The sequence below is a fragment of the Leptosomus discolor genome, chromosome 5 (genome assembly GCF_034619465.1).
Source record: "Leptosomus discolor isolate bLepDis1 chromosome 5, bLepDis1.hap2, whole genome shotgun sequence".
NCBI lineage: Eukaryota > Metazoa > Chordata > Aves > Leptosomiformes > Leptosomidae > Leptosomus > Leptosomus discolor.
Genome location: NC_141395.1, coordinates 58,697,240 through 58,716,586, shown reverse-complemented (window position 1 = coordinate 58,716,586; position 19,347 = coordinate 58,697,240). Strand labels below are relative to the sequence as shown.

General features: G+C 36.5%; 1 protein-coding gene across 3 annotated transcripts in view; it reads right to left on the bottom strand.

The window, feature by feature from the left end:
• Positions 1-19,347, bottom strand: part of VPS13B (vacuolar protein sorting 13 homolog B) — a 480,656-nt gene that overhangs the window by 154,410 nt on the left and 306,899 nt on the right. For all 3 annotated transcript variants that reach the window (XM_086465731.1, XM_086465733.1, XM_086465732.1), the window contains exons 30-31: positions 10,504-10,707; positions 1,610-1,736 (exon numbers count right to left, since the gene is read on the bottom strand). In XM_086465731.1, the coding sequence (XP_086321857.1) occupies positions 1,610-1,736; positions 10,504-10,707 (331 nt within the window). The remainder of the gene's footprint in view (positions 1-1,609; positions 1,737-10,503; positions 10,708-19,347) is intronic.

Genomic DNA, 19,347 nt, shown 5'->3' with positions numbered 1-19,347 from the left:
TATATAACTGTATTGTGATTCTCTGCTGTAGTCAACATTGTATTGAGTATTAACTCAGTGTTTTTAGGAGAAAGTGGTGACTCAGGCTTCTAAACAAGGATGTACTGCTGTGCTTTTAACAGCACAACTGTTGAGACAAATTTTGCAAGAAAAGCATTTCATGTGTGAGGTCTTGTTTCCATCTCTTTGTAGTATCAAATAGTGGACTGTCAGATTTTTGGTTTTTATTTCCTTGGCAATGACTCCAATTGTCCCTTCCTTCCAAGAAAATGATGTACTTTTGTACTTTTTTTTTTTAAAAAAAAACATAAACTCTGCTTGATTTATAATGAAATCATGTGTTGGAACTCACTGATAACCAACCTAATTGATTTCTCTTTGCCTGTAAAGCATTGCTAATACCTTGGCAAAGCTAGCTGGATGGCCACTGTTTTATTGGTGTTATCTAGCACAAAAAATGCTCTTCACCACTGTTGGCAAGCGATAAAGAGATGAAAACCAGAACCAATGCAGAAGGTTTGCTTAATAACTAGAAGTACTGCTCCTTCTCATGAGAAGGTTGCACAACGTTCCATGCTCTTCATGATCTAAACTAGACCCCACCCTTCATCAGAGAAAGTCATCCAGGGAATAGATAACAAGAAGAATGTATGTACAGAAAACACTGAAATTCCTGAACATAAGCATTAGCAAAGCTCAGAGGTGCTTTTTTTTTCCCCTCATTACATAACTTCTATGCACCCTAGCCACCCTCAAAGCTTTCTATTTCTTTTTTACATTAAACAGGTTTTTCATCTGCCCTTGTGATGACCCTTTACACAAAATATTTTTTCTTTCTATACCCATTAGCTATTATTTTCCAACAATGTACTCATACTGCATGCTGCAATACACACCTAACACCCTGTACACTCCTGTACCCGTTTTGGTCTTCCCAGAAGGTAGCTGTTATGAGAAATACTCCTTGTGAGCTGATAAAAACTTTCTGATATTTCCCCTACATAAAATGTTTTCAATTCTTGAGCTACAAACTAGTGCAAAAAGTGAGCCAATACCTTTTGTCTGCTTCAGAGACTAATCGTTACGAAGCTGACGCACAGACCAGTAAAAGTGATTGTTAAATCTCGAGTACCTTGAAGTACCCACAGTAATTGTTGAGGAACAGATGCTTTGTGGTCATCTGTGGGCTTGAAAATCTGTCTAAAAGAACTCAGCTCAACTGTCTTCTAGATAGTGTATAGATTGCATTTTCAGGCTTCTTTATGAGGATATGTGAATACAATATTTGGTAATGTTGTACTATAGCACCTCTTCTCAACACCTTTCCATCACAAATCTTTTAAAAATATTGCTGGAAATCATTAAAGGATTCCCATTTTCTGAATTGCAAACAGGTTTAGCTGCCTTGAATATCAAATGCTAGACACAAATTCTTCTCCAGCAGAGAAAGTACATTTCTGCTAGTGACTAAAACTTATTTTTTTTTTTCCCCATTGGTGATCCCTGTATTTGAAAACACACCTGGACACTTCAAAAGGCAGAACAGTAAAATATTAAGATTATCCACATATTAAAAGTTATGCTATTTCTGTTCACATTTCTTACTAACCTCTGGGTGTAAATTCTCTGCAGCATCAATTTTTGTAAAAATAATCGCAGGAGCTGCAGTTATTCGAACTGTGAAATCTGTCAAAATTGGAGTTAAAATTGCTCTCCTTTCCTGATGCCGCCTTATGCTAAAAAAAAAAAAAAAAAGAGAGAAAAAAAAGAAAAGATGAAATTATATTATAAATTGTCAATGGGCAAAAACTTCTCATATTCTTCTTTACATCCAGCACATAGCATAAAACTGCTTCAATACCAGTTTGGCATTTTATTGCTACCTCAACAAACATTAAATATTATCATTATAAATCACTTTAACTCCAGTCCTGAAGTCAGACTTCTACCTTCATTTCCCAGAAAAAAACATGTCTAAATATTTAACTCTTCAACCCATCTCCAGGTAGACAAGTTTGACAATTGTCATTGCTTCTTCTACTGTTTAATGAATTATGCAAAATCATTTGAAAAAGGATACAAACTTTATTATCATTATTTTTCAAACTTGTCTGTGGATGCCCTTCACTTTATTAATGGCTGTCCTGAAGCCTGCATAATAGTTCAATTCATGCATTAAAACGCTGCACTGAAAAAATTCTGCACACAACAACATAATTGACATGAAAATGAAAGACATGAAAAATTAAAGTAGCAAATCCACGAAACTCTAGGGCTTGCACATTAAATTTATAATAACCATTGCCCGAGATGTTTAAAATGCCTTGAAAACGGAGGGATGTCAGTCTTCCTCCACTGCTTCTGTCACTGCTTGTTCTTAGTTAGTACCTTTTCGTCTAAATATCAACGTGCCAAAATGCAAGAATATTTGTGTCATTAAACTTGATAATCATACTTGTTTTCCAGCTGGGTGTTTAATTTTTTTTTCATTTAACCAAACACTAAGCCTAGAGGTGCAACTCTGTTATAGGTAGATCGCTAATAGCTTATGACAACACATTCCAAATAGCCAGAACCTTCTGGGTCAGGTCAAATAAACTGTTGCCACAAAATGCCATGTGAGAGCCTCTGATCAGAGAAAAAAAATGTAATGAGATCAAGATGGTGTTTGTACCCTAAAAGAGGATACAGTTCAAATTCCTGGGAGAACACTTCCACCATGATTTTTTTACCTATCATCATTTATAGAAATGCTGAATACCTGCATTTCACCAAGGAGAACTCTAAAAATCATCAAAAAGTTATTGGTCCAAGGTAAGTTTTCCTACGCTTACAAACCAGAAAATTATCAATTGTGAAACAATGCAAGTTAGATGTATACACTAAATTATACAAATACCTATCACGATATAAAAGACTGCACTACACCACCTTATGGAAGAAGAAAATAGATGTATGTGGAACTCTTCAGATACATCTGCATGTCAGCTAGGTAACCCTGTATCACCTTTAGTCTTGCCATCTCCAGCAATAGAGATGCGGCAGTTCGAACATTAGCATAAATCTGCCAAGTAAGCCAGACACTTGAACTACACAATTAGACAATTAGTCCGTAGCATCAGCTAGAGTTATCCATGTTAATACCTTTAAATAATATGGATATATGCCTGTCTATGCAGAAATCTCTAGACTGCATGTGCAATATGTAATTAAATCTCTTGATTAAGAATGGGTATCGATATACATAGTCTAGTAAAGGTAAAGGTTCTGAAATGGATTCTGTTGAAAAGTAAACAATCTCAAATGCTGATGGTTTGTAGGCCAAGTGTTAGGCTGAAAAGAAATTAAATAGATATCATAACATGACTGTAATTCAGTCAACTTTAGAAGATTCAAAATCCATAGACGACAATTTGCTGCCTAGATTACTTCAATTTTGATACTTCAAATTCTACTAACAATTCGATTAAGTGTCCTCAACACATAGAAAGCACGGTGATCTGTAAGGGAATATGAACTGTCAGATGTGGGTAGGTTTAAAGCTTTTACATTTATTTAGGGCAACACATACAGAAGTTAACAGCAGATGCTACAGAGCACAGCGTTAGTATCTATTGAGCACAAGTCTAATAAACCTTTGCTTCAAATGACCTTCACAAACACTGCTGAGCAGGCTGCATCCTACTGTAAGTAGTATGCAGTATGCTTCAGAGCATGCCAATTAGTGAGCGTGAGAAAACTACCATCTTACATTAAAAGCTTTAACATCATGGTCAGCGGTAGCTCTGCTGATCTCTAGTGATGGTTTTTAATGCAAGGTTTGTCTAATGAGATCCCTACATTAGAAAGCAGACCCATTAGTGGTTAGCGTACGTCTTCAACTGAGAAAATGGTCTTAGACTTTCCAGTTCTAGAAATGCTTCTCTCCCTGCCATCACCTTCATTTCAAATTTAAACCAGATGGCTTTCTACCCAATTCCTATTTCCCCTTCTCAATAGGATGAGAAAAAAATGTCTTCATTTTCAAGGAAAATGGAAGAGCTTAGTGGAACAAGTCTATGAAAGAACACAGAGCTATACATTAGAAAACTTCCACTTGAAGAGGCATAAAAATGCTAGTAAGTATGATTTCAATGTATGAAACATGGCTGTAAAACAAGTTATTTGTTGAACCCCAAACCCACAACTGGCTCTCTTCAATCACTATTCAAATTATTTTTCAGCTCATACATATTCCTATTTCCTTATTTTCAAATGTTACTCTAGTAGATACCCAATATACTTCATCTTAAAGGACTTTTTTTGGTAATATAGATTGCTTAGGTTTTTTTTTTTTAAAATCATCCTTACGTGGTATCCCTATCCTGCTCTACTTAGTACTTTCTGCATTTCTAGTTAGTGAATTTGAAGCTCAGCCAAATCAAGTATTAGCAACATAATTCTAAGTACAAACAGAAGGCAAACAGAGCACAGTAAATAATGAAGGGAGAGGATATGAGAAAGAGCACAAAAGGAACAAAGAAACAAATTCCACTTTGAATTATTAAGTCTTCCACACTGCACCTAAGTGCACCGTTAACTTAACACAGGTGTACACCACATGAGCTTATGAAAAAACTTGATTGTGAAGAGTGTAATGATGGCTCTATGTCTGCAGCACATTCATTCCATGGTTCATTTATGCATCTGTTATATATTTGTCTTGGAAAAAAAAGGAGAAGCTAGTACTTTTAGAGATGTTAAAGCAGTTGATCATCTACACTTAAAAGTACAGCGCATTTGAAAGCCCATATGCCAATGCAAAGAAACAAGGCAGCAAAGCAGTTGTGATAAGGCCTGGAGGTGCCTTTTACTCAGTGCTGAATTTGGGCTACATCTGCACGATAACATGAACTCTAGTTATGGACCACAGATCCACATTGTAAAAGCACAGGACAAAAATGGTCTGTCCTCAAAGGCTTACAATTTCAGTATGAGAAAAAACACACCTGCAGACAGAGAAGTAAAAGGGAACAACCAACAGCACCATAGGTAATGATATCTGTACAGTGGCAACCTGAAAGCCATCTTTATATTACAGTATAATAGAAACGACTTTATTGGGAACGATTTGGAAGAAGACATTGCAGTAATTTTGTGAATATTCACAGGAAATGCCTTTATAACAAAAAGGTTATCCAAGGAGTGAGCAAGAAAGTGCTTCTTTGAAAATTAAATGCGGCAGCACTGCTAACTGGTATGGTGAAGTCTGACAAGCAGTGAGCGTAGATGTGTCAAAGTAAATGAAAGAAGATCCATAAGGGGAAATGGATAGACATAGAAGTCTGGAAGTACCTTGAAAGCAAAGACACATCTAATGATTAATATGACCTAAAATTTTGTGGGAAGAAGAGAGAAAAAAAATGTGAACAGAATTTTGTAATCAAAGCAAGATTTGATTACATCAAATCAAATCATCAGTATTTGATCACATACACTCAGAAGCATGTTGAATTTATACAAGGAAGAAGGACTGCCAAAAACATGATGTTGCACAAATTAAGGAGGTGTGATGACGTGAGACTGCATAAGCCGTGAAAATGCACAAGAAGTACTATAAGTTGTCCTTCATATGTGGAAAAAAATAACTGAAACAAACAGAAAATACCGGCCAGTAGGAGCTAAACATAACCTAGATGTGAAAATTGCAAAAGTTTGTCTTATTCTTAATTATATTTTTTTTCTTAATAATACCTTACTGAATCTAGAGTTTGAGCCCTTATATAATTAAAAATACATAGGCCAGGAAGAAACTCTCATACATTCAATACATGAATGACAATCAAGAGCTCATTTATGCCATGTAAATTTACTATCTACAGAGAAATGAATCCTCACAAAGAATTTTGCAACGTGAAAAAGCAAAAACCCCAAGTATTAGCATGGAATAGGTCACATAATCAAATAAGTGTTACCTAGTAGCGTGAGGCATGCAAAACCAAAGATCTTATGTTGGTTAGCATGCTAACTTAGGACTTTTTAAAAAGATTTTTCTCTTCCAGGTTTCCCAGGTAGTTGTATAAATCAGTTAATCCCTGATCCACAAATGTATTAGGATATCTAACTGCTAATGACATATCATCATGCCTCAGACATCCATCTCCCAGTGGGTAGAACAGTTCACATCCTTTCAGCTCTCTGAGGTGTTGCAAAGACACACTGAGAGACAGTGAAATAGCATAGCAACATTTTGAGGACTATCTAATAACCAAAATTAGACAATGAACAAACGTACACCATCTGGCTGTACAGTATGACTATTGTTACATAATTATGCCTCAGTAAAGCTAATTTTCAACTTATTAAGAATGCCATGTATTTCTTTGCTGTGGATTAATAAAGAAAATAACATACTCCATGTTATTGAGTAAGGCTTTGTACAGTATGAATACAAGCACAACTTCAGGTACAATAAACACAGCAACCAAAATAAGTTGACTGAATACACATGTATTGCATTTTATTCCCAAAGATTCACAGGGAATGCACCCACTTCCCTACACATGGATCTACAGATCATTTTTTTCTGGTCTTCCTTATTAGAATTTGGCAAGCCACACTTCAACTTTCCAAAGAGCATGAAAATGAAAACTACTGAAAGAAAAATCTGCAGGAAACCTTTCAGAGGATCCTTGCAAAGCAAGAGTGGTATTTTGTTCAGTTTTGTACAGCAGATCATTGGCTCCCCAATGTACTCAATGAAAGTCGCAGAGAGCTGTTCCAGATGGTGGTATGCCAAGGACAAAACTGTAATACAGTATATTGCCACACTCAATTCATTACCACACAAAGAAGTAATGCTTTTAAGCTCAATGATATATATATATATATATATTTTTTTTTTTTTAAACAGAGTTTATTCAGGCTGCAGGAAGCAGAAGTTGCTGCTGGGAGCTGTAGAAGGATTGCATAGGGATGGGGGCGAGGCCTCAAGAGAGGATATATTTCTTTATTTCCTTCAGGGCTGTTGTTTTTTCCATTGAGAGGAGAGAGAGGGAGGAGGAGATATGCGAGCTGAAAAAGCAGTTTTCAATCAAGAAAACTTCTTTTGGTTAAGTACTCCCAGTTCCCCACATGCTGTTTGGTAAAGGGAATAAATGTGGACAGGTTTCATTTGTACATAACCTTATTAGAACTGTCTGACTGTTTCCAGTATTCTTTTTATATATTACACCATTAGGGAGCTTCTTATAACATCTACAGTGAAGTATAAACATTTCATAATGGAAAGAATTATGATCCCTGACCCTCAGTACAGCACAGCATTTGGATGTTTTTTCCTGAGACAGCATCCACCCTACCAGAGTGCTCCAGTTCCCCTGTTCTTGAGGTGACCTGTGGAGGCACAGGAGGCATCACACCAGCACTTCACAATAGCCTCTCTTGAAGGATTTTACACTGAACACCTTGAAATATTCAACAATCAGTCTCAAAGCAAGACTGCTTGCTTTCCAAACTTCAATGTAAAAGTTTTAAAAAATTAAAAATCCATGAGATATTAAGCACCAGAAATACTGAACTCCAGAAAAAGTAGTGGGAAAATTTGAAGGATTTATTTTCTCTGTAAAGATTTTTATAGCATTTAAATGGTAAATTATGTCAAAAGCTTTCAAATATTTGTTTATATGATATCCATAGATCCTGTATTTAGAGTGATTTGGTTTTCATGCAAATTTTTAAAACAAGGCCAAATTTCAACCCAGTAGACTAAATTACAATATAATCTATTTCAGAATTATTACAACTTTATTTTATTAAAAAAAATACAGCAATGCTTTTAGAAATGGGAATGGAAAATGAATGGCTGGTATTTATGCTTAAGTTTTCTGTAAAGAAACTGTATGAAATACATGGATATAGGTTGGATTCTATACTGCACCTTCATTAAAAAATGAAGGAAGCGATCTCAAAAAAAAAATCTTAAAATCCAGTGAACCTAATAAACCATAACACTGGGTCTAAACCATAAGTAAAACCAAATAGAAGTATATTAAAACCAAACAAAGAAATTAACCCTAAAATAACTCAGTAAAAATAATTCATTATGTTCCAGGTTAAACATGTCTAAGAAACCTAAAGAATTAAAAAAGAAAACACTACCATAAATAGGTCAAAGAATAAAGCTTCTGTGGTAGTTGCAGGAAATCTTAAGATAAACTTCATCCTGAAAACACTAAGCAGCATGTAAAACACCATGCAGCCATCCTCTCAGTGCACGCTGGAAACATCTCAGCGGATGGCACAGTTCAAAGCAGGTTCTTCCAGTTCTCAGCACACCACTTCCACAGATCATAAAATAAACCCAGATGCAGCAAAACTGACTGCCAACTAAAAAGCAAAAATGCGAACATCCTGAAAAAGAGCTGTAATAAATGTGTAAAATTTTAAGCCAAAAGGAGAGGAAAACACTCATACCAACTTTCTCTAGAAACAAATTCAAGCTGGAATTAAAATACTGTATTGCACATCAGAAAGGAAAAGCTCATGTATTTAATTACAACCGATATAAATTAAAACCCAAGCAGAAGATTTGTTCAAAAGCAATTTCAAAACATACTTATTTGTCAAATTTATTCTAATAAAATTTTATTTTGGAAGCCTGCCAAGGAAAAGAAGAAGGTCCAGTTATGAAAAAAAAAAAACCCTACAAAAGAGAACTCACATTATCTGTAATAGCTGCTTCCCTTACTCTTATCTTAATAGCTTTTCAGGAATCCCACCAAATTTCCTATCCAAATCTATAACCATAAAGCTCAGACCAAAGTGTGCTGGTAATATGATTTCAGTCACCAATGGGAAGGAAAAGGAAAGCCACTTCCTCAGTGGCTGTTTTTGCTATGTTAACTTAACTTGCAAATTGACCAAAGTCCTTTGGAGATTTATGTCATATCTTTCAAGAAATGCCAGTGGCCCTGCGTTGTTTTATGAGAAAGAACTTCACAGGCAACTTGTCCAACATCATGGCCCAACTAGAAGGCTAAAAATTTAAAAGAAAAATTCCATGTCTATGGAATTTTGTTAATCAAAAAAAAGAAATTGTTAAAAGACAGGAAAGAACTAGGTGATCTTATAAATGAAGAACAGACACTACTACTGTGTTTAAATTTTCATCTGTGCTCCTGTCACTCCTCGGGGTTTTATCATTACTTTGGTTAGATCTGCTTTTTCTGCACTCTATTTTTTAATGATAAACTGGAATTTATTCTTGATCACAACTTTTTCCTGCACACACTCTCTTCCAGAGTGAGCTTAGGTCTTTCATCAATACATCACCTACAAAGCTCAATCTGCGTGCCATACTCACGTAGCCTCTTTTGCTACAGCTTGCTTCACTTTCAGAAAAATTCTCTGAGTGCCCTCTCATCTCCCTTTTCTTTTCAAAATTAAACCAGCAATAGTTCAGTTTTTGTCTTTCCTTATGATTCTGCCTGGTTTTGTATATCACTTTCAGGAACTCATCCCCCAATTCAGATAGGAATCTTATCTTAGGAACCATAAAATTATGCACACATTTCATAAAAATAGGATTGTTTTTGCGTGAATTAGATATAAAGGACTTTTAAATGAAAAGAAAGAAAGAAATGTATGGGCAAACAGGCATCTTCTAGCAGAAATGCTTCTAAAACCACAAAATGACTTTTGAAAGCTTGCTCTTGGCTATCAGACCTTGTTCCTGTCAGTTTGAAAGAGGGAACTCTGACCACTACACAGTCTATAAAAATTTAGTTTTAAACCACTTGTATGAATTTCTAAATATAAAAAAGTATATTAAAACTAAAATAAAAATTCCTAATTTTCACAAATTACCAATTAAAAACCCTATTTTGGATTTGAAAACTTTAAAACTTAAAAGACTATGCAAGTGTATGCAGGCTTTATTTTTCAGCCCTGTTTAACTAGAGGGCAGGGCTTTGCATGTGCATATCATACAATACACAATCAGGGAGACTCAGTTGAAATATCTCATTCTCAAAATTCATCTGGTTTTAGTTACAGAAGTGCAAAAAACAGTTAAGAACCAATAGGAAACGTTCTCCTTTATTCTCCTCTACCTTAGAAATGTCTAAGCTGGTTTTACTTGAGCTTTGTAACAATACAAACAAAATAAGTTAAAAAACCAAAACAAAACAAAACCAAGAAAAAACAAACCCCAAACCCCCCCATTGCTTGTGACTGAGAAGCTGAAGTCTCGGCCGTGGAGTTATTTTTATGGACATATAGTAAGCCACTCAGAAAAGAGCTTATAATGGAAAGAAAAGCACACAATAACTAGACAGTAACTACAGTGTAACAATAACAGTAATATGCATTTCAAGTGCATAATCCAAAACTCCATGGAAATGTGCTTGTAATATAAAGCAAAACCAATACAGAATTATTTGATTCAGATATACTGTGAATGATATCTTTAGCGCTTGTGTTACGTTATTCTAGAAAAGAGTAAGTGAAAAAAAACCTTCCTACCTACTGGCCATGTTCCATTCAAGTGCTGGATTTTGAGAATTTCTTTCACTCTCTGTCAAAACCCCTCCTTTTCCATTTTCCTTCTCTGGTTTCAACTGATTCCAATGAGCAGTACCAATGTTTATAGATTGAAGATCTATTTGGTATTGTCTGTCTTCAACCTCTGATCCAGGGTCTCGAAGTATTCCTAGATTCAGTGCCCTCCTGTAATGCCAAAGTAAAAAAAAAAAGAAAAAAGAAAAGTAAATCAGCAACAACAGTCAAAATCAAACCAATGAGATATTAAGAAAACTAAGGCATTAATTTTGCCATTCTTGATTATCTAAGCATTATTTTAAGTCCAGATCTTCAGAAGTATCCAGCTGCCTCTTTCATTTGGAATTCAATGGGAGATATGCAAATAAGTATATGCCAAAATTTAGCCAGATGCACCAAAGTTGATAGAAGATCAATCCATTGACTTAACTGCAATTTCAATCAGGTCCATATGAGCAGCCTTATGGGGAGGCAGGACTAATTCCTATCTACTGAATAGATAAAGGATGGCACACTGAAGTCCTCAAAAAGAACAGCTACATATCAGTATTACAAACAACTTTATTGTGATACAATTGTTCCACTGTTCAAATTCATCAAAGAATAAAAATTAAAAAGAACATTCCAAGATGATGGAAAACAAATTCAATCTTTTCAACAGAGTTTTGTTATTAAAATTCTTCTGACAAGTGAGAAAAAAACATTTTTGAGTCAATCACATGTGGATTCTGCTAAATTCATATACATTTGATTTTACGAAATATTTCAGTCTTGAGTTGAGCTTGGGAGACAGTCACACCCAACTACAACAAAAGATTCAACTGCTATTGGATGAGTGGAGGCTGCTGAAACCATTTGATTTTATCAGTGACCAGTATCAGAGGAGTCTCCTACTACCATCTGGCTTCTGCTAATAAGCATTAGTAAATCTTACAAAAAATTATCTTGCCCTTTCTACATGGGGTACAATATATCTTTATGTGCACTGCTCATTTGATATTATAATAAAAATGCACAATTGAACTTATCACTGTTTTTCAAAACAAGCCAGTAAAGGAAGCAAGGGGATCTTACTTTTTTTTTTCTTTGAATGTACGATCATATCAAATTTTAGTCTTTTTTTACTGATTTCATACATCTAAGTTGAAGCTTAAGCTTCTTACTTGCATATGCCGTCCAATCTACTGTTCCATTCTAGGTTGTTGTCTTATGCCAAAGTCGTTATTTAGTATGTAACTGCTGTCTCAGTTACATACAGAGTATGTATGTATACAGAAAACCCAATAATTCTGCAATTTGTTTAATCATTGATACTAACAATCTAAAAATAAATAAAGATCAAAGCAGCACAACTCAACCTGTGATGCATACACTGCATGCAATCTGTAAGCATAGGTATGCAATCTATTTCAAAGAGCAATCCCAATGCTGCCCAAATCGAAACTCAGTTGAAACTTCTAATACCACTGCATTGCCACTAATGGAGTATGCTAGCAATTAAGAAAATTAAGTAATGAATCTACCCAGAGAGGCATGTGAACAGCAGGAAAGCTGTTTTGATCAAGTCATTCCTGGTGAGGCAGTGTGATGGCATTGTTCAGTAGCCCTATAAGTTTCTTAAATGCTTAGCAGAAATACACTGAAAATCTGTTATGTCAGTAGTGGTATTTCAAAATTAAATGTGGTTTCTTAAAAATCAAGAATGTGTTTGTCAACTTTCCACATAGAGAGATCTAACCACAACAACTCTGTCTTTTATTATTCTTTCTAGGCGTTATTTCATCAATATGAATGCAGTGCTGTTTGTATTTTTGGGGTTTTTTTTGTCTTTTTTTTAAAAAAAAAAAAAACCCACAGCAGATTATTGTATGACCCAGTGTCTATGTACCTACTTTGCCTAATGCAAGTCAATATTGGAATATGTTTTCTGAAATATTACTGAAAATAAAGCACCAAATTACATATTTTATGAAATCTGCTTAAGCATATAAAATTCAGAATATGACACTAATTTCACCTGCATAATGAATTCTTCTCTTCTGTACTTCACAGTAAAGAATATTTTTCATTTGTTCTTTTATGAACAGCTCGGTAACTTGCATTAAGCTCCACCTAGCACTATATTCCTTAGGCTTATTCAGCACAACCATGACCTTGTGAACCAAATTCTTAGAGCAAAATGTGGCTGAATGCAGCAATATGAAACTCCCCATTGTGACAATTGCTTTCTTGCCTTCATGAATTTACTCATTTAAACATAAAACCCAATTTAATTAGCCCTTGGCACACATTTTTAGGTGCAGCAAAATGCAGAGATACTATTCAGACAGAAGGTGCTAGTGCATTGCACGTATAAGATTTGTCCATTGGGTCTTTTTTTTAATTTGATCCAACTAATTTTGTAAAATCTCAAGGACTGGATAATGTTTGTACTGCTTTGGGATATCACAGCCTAATAGTTTCACGCTGATATAAAAACTGCATTTTCATTCTGTTCCTACTATTAGCTCCTATATATAATACACAACTCTTGCTGTGATCCTTCAGACACATCTTTGAAATTCAAGCAAACAAACTGTGATTCTACAGATCACCCATTTCAAGAAGCACGTATTTTTACACATACATGTAAAATACGAAGATTAGTCATTAATGCCTTGATATTTCGACTAAGCTGATTATTGCTTTCAGAAAGTATATCCTGCCAGTTTCATACAGGGATCAAAATACAGCCTTTTCCCAAATAAATTCTATACATACAGGCATTCACATAAGCACTTATTTCTGGTTTTCTCTATCAACTATTTTCCTCAGCACACCCCCAGCTGATTAGTTGTATTCTTCCTAGAAGGATGAGAATAAGGTAAACCCCAGGGAATTGGCCTAATCTTAAGCATACATGCTATGAATGAACTCTGCAACCTTTTTGATTCTGCAGCTTTTGAAATCCTTGTACCAAATAAAATCAGGGAAACAGAGTAAGCCAAATTCACGACTTCTCTACCTCTAACCCTACCCCTAGCATAAACGCTGTTGTACCAGCTGAAATGTGCTGTAGGGGCTATGATTTTAATTGCTTCCCCCTTCTGAAAACAACTTCAGTATCCCATCTGAACCTTTTGGCAGGTAGTGTAGAATACAACAGTTGGTCAATAATACAGTAAGATCATAAGCAACCAAAGACAACCATAGGTATCTAACAGGAAACACAACTTTAACGTTTTTCTTTTAAAATTTGATTTAGTCTGGGTCAGGCTTTTTGTATATATAAAAAACAGCCCATGTTGAACCAGTTACTACATGCTGCTGAACAGGCATAATTCTGAGACTCACTGTAAAGAAGTTAAATCTATTCACTTGTAGCTCATCTGAGACCTACAGAAAGCTAAACAAGCCAGGAAAATGGCATTTAAAGACTATACATTATGTAATGATTAAGAAATATTCACAGACTTTACATAGAATAGCTGATTTTTGTTAACCCTTACTACATCTCTGTGTGCACTGACTTCTGCTTCCAGGTACAGAGATGACAAACCTATCTATTCAAATTTCAATCATTAAAGGTTTTGTCTGGTGGTAAAATATTCTTCCTATTCGAATTTAAAAAAGAAACAGATAGTAAGCTTGGTTCAATATATATCCTCTACTTTATAGGGGTAAAACCAGCAGCACCTTGATGGACTTGGATACAGATGCTATGCAAGAGGACCTCTTCTGCTTAAACTGTGGAGTCCCAGCCCAAACGTAGTCTGAAAGCTCATCACCTATGAATGAGACACGACCAAACTAGTGTAGAAATCACAACATTTATCACTGACCTAATGCTCCTTAACTGCCTTTTCCTCAATTCAATTCAATTCAATTCAATTCAATTCAATTCAATTCAATTCAATTCAATTCAATTCAATTCAATTCAATTCAATTCAATTCAATTGTTTCCTAACTTCAAATGTGTTACACCAAACAGGGGAAATGCAAACAACTGTTTCTTAGGGAAGCAATGGACCACAGCTCTTTTTTGAGTGAGTTGCTATAGATGTTAAGAAGGGCACAGAACAAGGATCTGGTAAACCTAGAGCATCTATGATAACAATACCGGCCTTTGAAAACACTGAGTTTCTACCAGTAAAACCACAGAGAGCAATCAGCTTTCCAAAGAAAAGCAACTTTTTTTTTTTTTTTTCTCACGTCCCAACATCACAGAAACATGTAGGTATCATCTCAGAACAGGAACAAAGGAAATCCTGGAGCATGACAGTTCGTGACGGAAAACTTGGAGTTGCCTAAGCTTGGAGATAAAAACATGTACTTGTGACGAAGACCAGAAGAAGAATGAAAAGTTCAGGAGAAAAAAAGGAGCGTACAAGGATGGGCAGGAGGGAGAAGAAAGATTCGGGATCAAGGTACTAATGCTGAAATTAAAGAAAAGCAGCAGGTAAGAAAATTCTCTTATTGCGTGAAGCGAGGAGGAGACATCCTTAGGCAAGAAGGGAAGGTCCTGACAAATTTCTACAATTTTGTACACGATCCCGGGACACATTCTGCCATACTGAGTGAGGTCCATATCTTCCCCGAAGGGCAACCTCAACTTTCCTTCCCCACCCTGCGATCTGTCCAGAGGGAGACTTATGTGTGGTTTAACATAGTGTTTTATGACTGCTGGGATGTTAGATACAGTTTATTTCAGTCTGGGTCAGTACTACAGGGTCTCAAATGCTGTCAGCAGTACACTCCATTCTCTTTTCCCCAGGAACTACGCCACATATGACTGTCTTTGTTGGTAGCTGCTCCTTCTCTCCTCTCCAGCACAGCCCCAGAAGAACTCAGCTACTGCCCCATCTCCACACTTGCTCCACATCTCTGGATTGGATACGAGCAAATTGTTTTAAACACAAATATAAACCAAGTACAGTTAAGCTCTTTTGTTCAATGTTTTACTGACTAGCAAGTGATACTATTTTGTTCATATGTCTATACTCACGTCACTTTTCATTTTCACATTACATTTAATCTTTACAGGAATCTGTTTAACAATGACATCTACATTCCCCCTGATTAGATCTTGTTTTGTGTTCTGTACAGCCAGATACATTGGCATTATCTACAGAAGACACTACATGGAAAGTGTCCTGTAAGTCAAAGTGGTTAAGGTACCTTGGTTCATCTTCAGATGTGAAGGACACTTGTAAAAAGAAAACAACATGCGCAAAATAAAATGACTGACCACTTCTAAACATTTACATAGTAGATAAACACACAACATTAAAACACATAGGAAGATGCTTTTAATTGAATTCTAACTGAATACGTTTTGTAGTCATCAACGGTCATACTTCTACTCTATAATGACTTGCAGTGTTTATAGCTTTGTGAATAGACATAAATCAACGTAGAGGTAGATTATTTGTGCAATTAGTATGTTAAAAAAAAGCCAAGCACTGACTGAAGCATATACAAAACTGCTTCAAACAACTGATACAGCAAAACAAAAGTAAAAGTAAAGCAGGTAATTTTCCTCCATGTTCCTAATATTGGATAAACGTCTGACTCGTGTTTCTTGAGCACTGTTTCCTTTTTTGTTCTTTATACCTACAGATGAGTATCATGGCAAAGAGGAGAACTAGTATAAGTGTAAAGAAGAAGATGAGACACCAAGCAGTTATAAAGATTTTTAGGTAACACAAGGATAAGCATATTAAAGAAATTATGGAATTTGGTACTTTCAAGTCGTGAAAAAAAAAAAAAAAGATGATTCAACTACAGATTAGTGTATGCTAAGGCATCATTCAAAACATGAATGTCAAAGTACCTAGTGGGAAAAAAACAAAAGACAATTGGATGTACAGAACAAATAATCTACACGCATGATCATCCAGAATGGATCATCAAATAAAAGAGTACTAAGATTTAGTTGGGTATCATCACATGCCTTTTAGTCTGCTCAGTGTCAGAATCTGGAACATCAGTGTCCAGAGTCTGCACATGTTAGATATGTGTTTAGAAAGTTCAGCCTTGAAAAGGGAGCTTGATCTACTGCTATTTCAAGACTCTCTGAGCTTCTGGAGACTTCAAACACAGCACATACTACAAAGATCTTGGTTCCTGGCAAACAGAGAACGACATCAAGAAAAGGTATTAAAGATCTTCAGCAAAGCCATCACACTACTCTACCTACAACTGTTTCTCTTAAATATCTCCAAGCTAGGTATTAAACAGTCACATTTGAAACAAATGTAGATGGAACAGACAGAAACACAGACTTAGCCCCTCTTTTAGACCTTCCCAGTTGTGCAGCAACACCTGTTCTATGGAAAATAGTAATAGTAATTACCAAACTACTTTTTCAAAAAACTCTTACCAAAATATGCTATTTTCTTTTTATCAATACTTTTCAGCACAGCTTTTTCTTGCCAAGCTGAAGTCAACAGGCCTTTCCTTACAATTAATCATAGAATCTTTCTGGTTAGAAGAGACCTTTGAGGTCATCGACTCCAACCATCAACCCTCCTCTACCAAGTACATCCCTAAACCATATCTCCAAGCACCACATCTAAATGACATTTAAAGACATTAAGGGATGGTAACTCAATCACCTCCCTGGGCAGCCTATTCCAATGCCTGACAAACCTTTCAGTGAAAAAATTTTTCCTAATATCAAGTCTAAACCTACCCTGGTGCAGCTTGAGTCCCTTCCCTCGCGTTCTACCATTAATTACCTGTGAGAAGAGACCAACACCCACCTCTCTACAGTGTCCTCTCAGGTAGATGTAGACAGCAATAAGGTCTCCCCTCAGCCTCCTTTTCTAAATAGCCCCAGTTCCCTCAGCCGCTCTTCACAACACTTATTCTTTAGGCCTTTCACCAGCTTTGTTGCCCTTCTCTGCACTCTCTCCAGCACCTCAATGTCTTTCTTGTGTTGAAGTGCCCAAAACTGCACACAGTACTCAAGGTGTGGCCTCACCAGTGCCGAGCAGAGGGGGACGATCCCTCCCTACTCCTGTTGGCCACACTATTCCTAATACAAGCCAGGATGCCATTGGCTTTTTTGGCCACCTGGGCACACTGCTGACTCATATTCAGACGCTTGTCAACCAACACCCTCAGGTCCTTTTCTGCCAGGCAGCTTTCCAGCCACTCTTCCCCAAACCCATAGCGCTGCATGGGGTTGTTGTGGCCCAAGTGCAGGACCCAGCACTTCGCCGTGTTGAAGCTCATACAGTTGGCCTTGGCCCATTGATCCAGCCTGCCCGAGTCCCTCTGCAGAGCCTCCCTACCCTCAAGCAGATCAACACTCCCATCTGCCTTGGTGTCATCTGCAAACTTCTACCCCTTCGTCACAATCATTGATAAATACATTCAGCAGAAGTGGCGCCAGTACTGACCCCTGCAGAACACCACTTGTGACTGGCCGCCAGCTGGATTTAACTCCATTGATCACCACTCTCTGGGGCTGGCTGTCCAGCCAGTGTTTTACCCAGCAGAGCATAGGCTCATCCAAGCCACGAGCAGCTAGTGTCTTCACTAGAATTCCATGGGAAACAGTGTCGAAGGCTTTACGGAGGTCGAGGTAAACAATATCCACAGCCTTTCCCTCATCTATCAGGCAAGTCTTCTTGTCAGAAAGAGATCAGCTTCGTTATGCAGGACGTGCCAATTACTTTGTAAGCTTTTTCTTAAAACTAGACAACACAGAAAAAAATCCCAGTTCTTAAACAAACTTCTCAGAGACAAGAGACTGTAAAATTACACTTTTCTTTTGCCTAACTACTTTGTATCCGTTACTTGACCAGTTTCATCAACCACAGCTACTAAGTCATGCAGATAGTTACTTTTGTCCAAAACCATTTTAAAAAGGACTGATTTTCCTTTGAAGAAGAAGTTTTTCTTTCCTTCCCTGAAGAAGAAATCCAGAGAACTGAATTCAATGGTTTGTGCCGATTTTGCATGTGTCTCTGATATCCTCTCAAAACGAATAGAACGTGCTATCTGAGCTACAGCTTGACAAACCTAACTGGACGCATGGACACATAGAAGGGCAAAGTCTGCCAGGTCTTCATACATTGTGCACAAGAAGGTTTAGGACTAGGAAGATAGGAAGACTGCTTGAGGAGACTGCCTGCAGGATCTGCAAGGCTAGAACATGTCAAAGGGAAATAGGAGAGGCAGATTTCATTCCTGTTCTCTCTAAACTCGTTTATTATTGTGAATCTAAGCAACAAAATTAACCTCTTCAACAGTTTACTCATATGTATTGTGGGCACAATGCCAAAATGATGTTGTGAATATAAGTTACTTGCATAGAAAACATGAGGTATATGTATATCAGAGGTCATCTGATATACAGTGCTATAAGAATGCAAATAGATAAAAATATGTATAAAAATTAACTACTGCAATTTTTTATCAAGATATTATTTATGTATACTATTTATGTAACTACTGAAATATATTTATTTTGAAACACAGTAGTACATATTCAGAGGGAAAAATAAAACACCCTCACACCCATTAATTACAGTGGCAGTGCCAGGTGGGTGGTACTATGATTCCATTTGCTATCCATTTATGAAGGTCAGACTTTCGTGAACTGGTCCACACCAAGGTCAGGATTGGTAGCAGTGCATTGATCACATAAAAGCTACTAAACACATGAAAGGAATTACAGTAAATCATACATCAAATGTTTTAGCCCTGTGCTTCTTCCTCTAGTCCTACAGGCAGGAAATGCTCTACATAAGCTGTGAGGTGACCAGACATCTAAAAGTAGCCCCTTGTTCCAAAGGCTCTGGTACAGTGATTGGCTGC